Source organism: Cynara cardunculus, assembly GCF_001531365.2.
Source record: "Cynara cardunculus var. scolymus isolate 2C chromosome LG 15, CcrdV1, whole genome shotgun sequence".
In the NCBI taxonomy this organism is placed as follows: domain Eukaryota; kingdom Viridiplantae; phylum Streptophyta; class Magnoliopsida; order Asterales; family Asteraceae; genus Cynara; species Cynara cardunculus.
Window position 1 is genome coordinate 13,265,292 of NC_037542.1, and position 8,959 is coordinate 13,274,250.

General features: G+C 30.7%; 1 protein-coding gene across 1 annotated transcript; it reads right to left on the reverse strand.

Moving 5' to 3' along the window:
- Window positions 1-1,503: 1,503 nt before the first annotated feature.
- On the reverse strand, window positions 1,504-6,601 carry LOC112527155 (ethylene-responsive transcription factor ERF113). The gene is made up of 2 exons (XM_025137608.1): window positions 6,084-6,601; window positions 1,504-2,293 (listed from the first exon to the last, which is right to left on the reverse strand). The coding sequence occupies exons 1-2, from the start codon at window positions 6,400-6,402 to the stop codon at window positions 1,704-1,706; spliced, it is 909 nt and encodes a 302-aa protein (XP_024993376.1). The 5' UTR covers window positions 6,403-6,601; the 3' UTR covers window positions 1,504-1,703.
- Window positions 6,602-8,959: the final 2,358 nt, after the last annotated feature.

The window sequence follows — 8,959 nt, forward strand, 5'->3', positions numbered from 1 at the left end:
ATATTAAATATGGAAGTTATTAATAAATATTAATTAAGATAACATAATAAAAGAAATTTTATAAATGGTAATATTTAAATGTTTATTTAAATTAAAATTTTAAAAATTGAATATTATTATTTGGTTTCTCGGTTTATTAGTGGTAATAATATGAAAATCAAAAATTATTATATTCATTAATCCACGAAATCAGTAATAGATCCAAACAAAGATTCATGAACTGGTAAAAATATAATCAGCTGTGAAACAGATTCATGTTAGATTTGTTCATGAAAACGTTCATTGATGAGCTTGTTTTATGAAATGTATGCAGATTGGTTCGTGAAAACGTTCAATGAGGAGCTTGTTTTATCTAACATATGCAGATTGGTTAGTGAAAACGTTCATTGAGGAGCTTGTTTTATGAAACGTATGCAGATTGGTTCGTGAAAACGTTCATTGAGAAGCTTGTTTTATGAAACTTTTAGGGATGAACTGGTTGCGTAATATAATATTCTTACATAATCTTGTTTTCTTATCAACAATATTTGATGAAATTGTTTCATCTTGTTTTTTTTTTGGGATGATTTTGTTCACTTAATGGTTAACAAAACATGTAATGGTAAATGCACTGACTCTATGAAACGTGTTCGTATTAGAAGAAATTGGCTGATGTAATGGTAAGTCCAGAGTTATTGTTGACCAAAGGTCAACAGGGTGGTGGCTGATTGGTTTGAGCTTGACTCTAAAGGTTAAAAGTGTCTGGAGGTCCCAAGTTCAAATACAATGAGAAATAAAAATTTTCTTGTGGCCACGGAGGTTCAAATGCGGTGACTCCAGGTTACCTGCAAAGCAAATGGTCGCCATGAGGTTAGTCGGCTCACATATCGGGTTTAATATACAGGTTAATAAAAAAAAAATAGATCCAAAAAAAAGGATATCAATGGCAGAGGCCAACAATATGATGGCTGATATAAAGAACAGACAATGATGGGGGCAAAAAAGAGTGGTGAAGGGGAGTGATACTCTTGTTTGCGAAAGATTTGAAAGGCGTAAAGTTTGCAAACAATAAAACTAATTTAGGTTTCTTTTGTTAAAAATTGATATAGGTAACAAAATTTTAAAAGTTCGATGGTTTATCTATTACAATAAATATGTTTGGAGACTTGATCATTTAAAATAAGAAAGTTTAATAGTTTTTTCATGTAAAAAAATAATTTAGAAACTTATTCATTTAAAAATTTGGTTTTTAAAGCAAAAAAATAGTTCATAAACGGAATCATTTACAATGAGATAGTTTGTTGGGTTTTTATGAACATTTTCCTAAATAATACTATAAAATGAACAACCAATTAATTTTTTTTACATACTTTTTTTTCCAATAAATTTAATTAATACACGTTTAGACCACTAAAAAAATTATTTATCTTTATTTATTAATTTTTTTGAACTACATATCCCCAAAAAAAAAATTGGCTGCCCCAATAACAGCCCAGCCCAGTATATATATAAGTAAATAAATAATGATGAATAAAAACATATATTGAAAATGATTAGCAGCAATCATTAATCCCAAGGAGCGGTACAAATTAAGAAAACAAATGAAATTAATTTGTGAACTCATATCTGCATGCCCATGACCATAACCATAACCTGAGCTTGCAATTCGATCATTTAATGACCATTGAAAATGCATTTATTCTACCACTACAGATCCATGCTGCTCACTTCTGGTTGGGATCACGGCCCTCCTTCCACTGTTCTAAACTTGCATCAGACCCACCTGCTGGATCCCTTGGATTATTGTAATCAAGATTGTAGTAGGAGGCATTAGAAGTAGAAGAAGATTGGTAATTAGGATGCTGACGATATAGAGCTGAGGTGAAGTAAGGGAATTGGGCATCGTTGCTGGAAAGAAGTTGGGCGTACTGAACAAGATCTGGATAATTGGTGGCTATGGCTAATTCCTCTGGAGGCCTTGACCTTCCACCACCACTAGCTGCTGCTGCTGCTGCTGCTGCTGCTGCTGCTGCTGCTGGTGGTGGTTGTGAATTAGGGCTGCTACTACTTGGAGTGGTGATATAACGGAGCTCGGAGTGGCCTTGAATTACAAGTTCAGGGAAGTTGAGTTTGGCTTTGGAACCTTTGAAGCGAAGTGCGGCTTGATCATAAGCAAGGGCTGCACCCTCCGCTGTTTCAAATGTACCCAACCAAACACGTGCACCTTTGGTGGGATCCCGTATCTCCGCTGCCCATTTTCCCCATGGTCTTTGCCGAACTCCTCTGTAATGTCTTCGAACAGTACTAGTTGTTTCTGATTCAAACCATACAAATTAGTTACTATAATAACCTATAGCTAGCTAAGCTAGTTTAATTTATATATATGAAACACAAGACAAATTAATTAAACACCCTTTATGCTCTCTATTTATCTTCGCAGTTTCTTAATCAATTCCTCAAGTGAAAATAATTTGTTATTAATTAATGCATGAAAACCCGAATATCCATCTCGCCCATCAATAAAATCGCGCACCACTTATCAAAGACGAGAATCTAAGTCGTGATCGAGTTTTATGTTAGACAATATGAAAATTGACGAGATCCAAAATTTCCAATCACTAAGTGAAGTTACTAAATACTTGCCCGATAAACACGAATGAGTAAGCACTTACTGAATAAATTATTGCATATAATATCGTTTTGATGGACTACAATCTTATCCGGTAAAGTAAGCTGGAGTGTCCGGGTAAGCGTTCGATAAACCACTCCGACTTAATAAACTTATAATTAACCAAACATTAATGAACAACTTACTTACTTACCATGTATGTACTACCAAAGATTTTTAATTTGAAAATAGTTTTGTATAGCATGAGAAGGTATACATGAGATCCAAAAAATAGAAAACGAAAAACAAGTGAAAATGATTTAACAAACTATGCTTGTTTAATTTACTATATTGATCCCTCCACCACAACTTTTAATCATCAAATGGTTTATTAATCAGTAATGATACTATAAAATTGAGTTTATATGATGTAACAAATGCATAAACTAATGTTATAATAGATTATTTTATTATACGATTTTTCTTAGACCAAATAATTATATTTCAATGTAAATGTGTTGATTAAAATAAATTTATTGAAATTTTTTAGATGCTTTAATTAACATGTTTTTTTACAATACTTTTGAAATAAAGTACATGTACTATTAGATTTTTATATCATATTATTTGAAAAAAATTGTATGATAAAAACAAGTATCCAATAAAAAATATGTTTATAGACCATATTTTCAAAGTGTCTTATAAAGATTATAATACGAAATTTTATTTTAAAAATGTACTAAAAATATAAAGTCATACAAAAACATCCAATAAATTTATTGTAATATTTGAACATATTACATACAATTATTTGGTCTTAGAAAATAATTTCTTATGATATTTTGACTTCATATAAATAATTTCGTTGTAACATGAGAAAAATACGGATAGTAATTGATTACAAATTTACATGCCTGGTAGGAAAGGTTCTAAATAAATATTCACTTGTAATTACATGTTATTTTAACTCAGTGTAATTGCTTTGCATGGAAGTGACAAATATTTTCATAATGTAGGATTTCGTTAATTTAACACCAATCTGTTACTTATTTATTAAAAAATTGTTTTTAAGTATATATTTTGTTAAAAATGATAAATATTTCTAATACATGAATTGACCTAATTTTGATATTAAAGGGGTGCATATAATAATCTCTCCCTTATTTCAATTAGAGTAATGCTATATACACTTTTATTTATATTGGAATCAAATTAGACCATAGATTGAAAATGTAAAAAGTAAAGTTTAATGTTGATATGTGAGAATGAAATTAGTAGGTGATTTATCATTGCTAGTTGCACCCCTTTAATGTCAAAATTGGGTTAATTCGTACATTGGAAATGTAAAAAAGTGAATTTTAACGTTGATGTGAATTTAGCTAGCCCACCCCTTAAAATATTCTCTTACCAAAAATAAATTCATATGTTACCGACTATGTTGACTTTTCATTAGACTTCTTTGATTTTCAATGAGAATAGAGCAGGAAAAATAAGAACATTATGTCAACGATGGATAACAAGGAAAGTATAAATTAAGTGAATGAAATGCTTTAATTAGGTATCATCAGTACTACTCACTACACGATCAAACATGTACTCCTTTTTCGAAAAAGCAAAACAAATATAAGTAGTATCAATTATTGATGAAAATATGATGCAAGAATATAGTGATTTCATTAGAGATGGATCAATCACATGACAACTACTAGAAATGTATGTATATGTTAATATAGATGGATAATAAAAGTTTAAACACGTACGTCATATATGATTTACCGATTCTTTATAAAATATGTATAAGTTTAATACCATGGATTTTCTTTGATAGCTAAACTAAATATGTACCAACAACCAAGGGGCCGTTTCCCAAACGTTTACTCGGGTAAGTGAACCCTAAGTCATTTTACCTTACCGAATGAATATAGTAAGAATTAAGAATCTTATCCGGTAAGAGCGAGACAAAGACTAAGAGTCTTATCCGGTAAGTAAACGCTTACCGGGTAAATTGTTGCATACGATACCGTTTTGGTGGACTAAAATCTTCCGGTAAGTAAATGATGGTGTTAAATTTATCAGTAAGTGTTTACCGGATAAGTGTTTAGGTAAACGGCCCATAAGTATTTCATGAAGATTTATGAAAATTTCAAAGATGTTGAGATAAATAGAAGGATTTGTGAAGATTTACCAATCAAGATCCTAGTAAAAGAAATCCTTAAAGTTAAAAGATCATTATTTGTGTTGGTCCAATTTGTTGGTCATGGATTATGATGAGCAAAAAGGAGCCAAAAAAAGTGAGGGGACAGCGAGGGTGGGGTTGAGGCCTAGATAGATAGAAAATGACCAACGTAACAATGGATTGATGGTTCCAAATTTAAGAATATTGGGTAGGTGAGATGTATATTGATTGTCGTTCAAAGCCAAATGTTCCCATTCTAGAATCCCAAGTGGCACAAATACCACCTCTTTCTTTAGATAGATACCAGCACATATACAATATAATATATATATATATATACATACATATACGTACATGTACGTATAATTTAACTAGTTATAATTAATGAAACCATATATAATGCTTGCTTTCCACATTGATGAAAAACAATTAAGTTCGAATTTGGATAAAAATGCTTTGATTTACAACCATTCAATAGTTTGGGTAAAGTAAAGATTAATTGTAGACCAAAAAAAGGAAAAGGGGATAAAAAAGTTGTTGATAAAATCTATATGACAGTGATTGTAACCAATATTTTTGTCACGTAAGCGTCTTGTGATAAACATGCGGGCATATGAGAGAGAAAGAGGCAAACGGAGTTGTACACGGAAAGTAAAAAATAAGGCAGGTAGCCAGACAGTGCATTGAATCTGGCAACCAGCAGCTTGCAGCATATGCGCAAATGGATAAGTCCTTCAATCAATATATGCGTTCACATTATACCACTTGTAGAAACAACATTTTACCAGGCACAGAAGCACTTGGCATTATATATCAGAAATCTGTTCTGAATCTAAAAACATAGCTTCCAAGAACAGTTTCAATTCTTGTATGTATGCTTGTGTGTGTGTGTGTGTGTATATATATATATATATATATATGAAGGACAAGAGAGACAGTTAATTGGGAGGGAAATAGCATGAATCGCATACGATTTAAACTAAGAATTCATGTATTCTAGTCAGAAATGATGAAGATTATTATTGGTAATTTAAACAAATATATATGTTAGCATAACCAAAGAGAAAACGGCGGATGTTTTTAGGGTTTAGTGGGATGTAGAACCGCTACTAATACCCAAAAATAAATATTCGTTCAGGCGGAAAAACCTTGGTCGATCAATCTGTCAGATTAATCTGATAGATACGTGTATATTATAGCATAGAACTAAAAATCTAACAATCAATTTTAAGTTATCTATATTTGTTGGTGGCAAATAATGATACGATGTGAGTAGACAATTACAGGGAAGAGTTAACCAAGGGAGGGAACGGGTGGTACCTTGTTGACGATGATCATCAGGTGGTGCAATAGGTTGTTGATTTTGTGGTTGAGGTATTATCATCGTCGACGGAGGAGGTAGATGATGCGTTGAATGTTGGGGGATGAAACCGCCATAAATATCATCTGCAGGAGTTGCAGACCCTACGATCTGTTGATGATGAGGATGAAGGTTAGAGTTGGACCACTCGTCTGATCTGTAGCTACTACTAATTTGACTCTCATGATCACGATCTCCAACTTCTTCTTCCTTGTTAATCTGATCCTCAGTCGGTGCTACTTGCTGCTTGCGTTCCCACAAGAAACGTCGACTATCCATGTCGTCTTCTTCTTCTTCTTCGATGATGATGATATCAATCCAATTTGTATATATAATCAATTAATTTGAGGTAAAACTTGATTGAAGTTTGAATAGCAGCTGGATCTAGCTATACAGGTTGACGATATCGTCGGAGAAGAGATATAGGGGAACCAAAAACAGATGTAGCTGCAGCTCTGGATCTCCTCCGTTTCCAGTAGTTCTAGTTAGAGCTCCCTTCAATGGCCTGAGAGGCTGTGCTATTTAAATGGTTTAGCTAGGCCCTTAAATACCACCTCCTATTACCCTTTATAAATAAAATAAAACAAAACATCATATATATATATATATATATATATATAGAGGTTGGTTCAAATACTAACCAAGATTTTTGTTAACACAAGCTCAACCAACATCTTTTCTTTAGGTTCACATATAACTCATATATTAATGACAAAGGTAATTAAGAAATTTATCATTTATGAGTTACAAATATAAAAATCTCAATAATTGATGATTATGTAATATTGATATTTTTTTATACGTGTTCATATTTTGTAATTTTGATTTATTCTATCTATAATGATATTGATTTTGTAATTGTTAAAGAATTTCCGATTGTAAAGATTTCGATATCGTCCGAGTAATATGGATAAATCTATTGAAAAACAGATCGACAACAATGAGAATGAAAAGATTAAAATCGTCTATGACTACAATCGGAATTCGAGTTCATATGTAATTGTTAAAGAATTGTTCACAAGTGTTCATATTGTGTTCATATGTTCACTAGCTGCATATTTCAACATTGGCTTGTTCCTGAATGTGTTCATAATGAAGGAATTATTGTTCACAAACTGTTCATATTGTGTTCATATGTACACTAGCTGCATATCTCAACATTGACTTGCTCCTGAATGTGTTCATAATGAAGGAACTNATGTACACTAGCTGCATATCTCAACATTGACTTGCTCCTGAATGTGTTCATAATGAAGGAACTATTGTTCACAAACTGTTCATATTGTGTTCATACTTGTTTTATTTATTTATTTACTTTCGTGTAACAACTATTCTTATTATATTCATATTGTATTCATAAATGTTATACAGTCCAAGTTCATATATATGTCAATTTTTGTTCGTATTTAATACAATGGTTATATATATATATATATATATGTGTGTGTGTGTGTTCATATGGTTCTTACATTAACAAAAATAAATTAATAAAAATAATGAGATTTTTTGATTTTGTAACTCCCAATTAATGATATAGGAGTTACATAAAAAAGAAAATTACTTAAATACCCTTTTCCCTTTTGTTCACATATGTTCTTTGAAATTGTAAATTTAAAATTTTAATTTTTTATCATGATTAATCACAACCCTTTATTGTAAGAATCAATGATCAAGATTGGTAAACAAAGTTAATACAAAAATCTTGGTTAGTATTTGAACCAAGTTATATATATATATATATATATATATATATATATATATATATATATATGTGCTTGCTTTTGTTTTTACCTGTGGTTTTTGAACCAATTTGTGCTCGCTTGACGAATTTTAGAGATTCTGAAGAACAGTAAGGAAAATCTCTGGTAATTTTACATGATTTGAACCGGTGACCTCTAAGGAGAATCTTCAAAAGTTCAAGCCTTATTGTCAATTGAACTAACTCACAAGATTTATATTTATGGGTATTGTTGTATGCACATCTGTTTATGTCAAAATCAGATTAAATAAATGTTGATGTTGATGCATGTCAGAAGAAAATTAGGATATAGGTGTGTTTTTAGCAATATATATAGGGGTGCATTTAGCCTACGTTGTATTTATGTATATTTGTTCCGATGGATACGAGAGCATGAGACGTGTTGCGGACGTATTTTATGTGCTTTTCATGTAAGTGGGCTCTTTTTTTTATAATGTTTATTGCGTTTTTCATGTAAAGTTTCGGTTTGGTGAATGTTTTGTTTTCGTAGAAGTTCTGTGTTCTTAGCTTTGAAGTTGCGGTCTTTAGCTGTAAAGATTTGACGAGATTAAAGAAAATCGTTGTCTGAAAACTCTGTGTATACGTATGTCTTATGGGTCTCACGAAAAATTAACTTATCAAACAAACTTAAATAATATTATGTAACAACTATTCAACAAATATATTTAAAAAATAAACTTTATTTTTTTTCAAACAAGGTTTTTCAATATTCTAAAAATAGATGCATGGGGCTACAAACGTCATTTTCTTTGAATGAATTAAAAACGTTAGACTTTGTCTCAAATATATCTATATTGTACCAGAAGTGTACTTGCATAATGCAGTAATATATATATATATATATATATATATATATATATATCGATTTTAATGTTTCGTTTTATTCCTTCTCTGGAGACGTTATAATACGGTTTTTATGTTTTTATTTTTGAATAAAATATAAATTTAAATATATCATAAAATTTCGAAAATAAATATATCAATATTAGTATCAAATTAACTATTTAAAAGTTATTGTTTTTTTTTGTGTATTTCTTTGATTCATTTTTTTACTTTTGAGTTAATAATATAATTTTT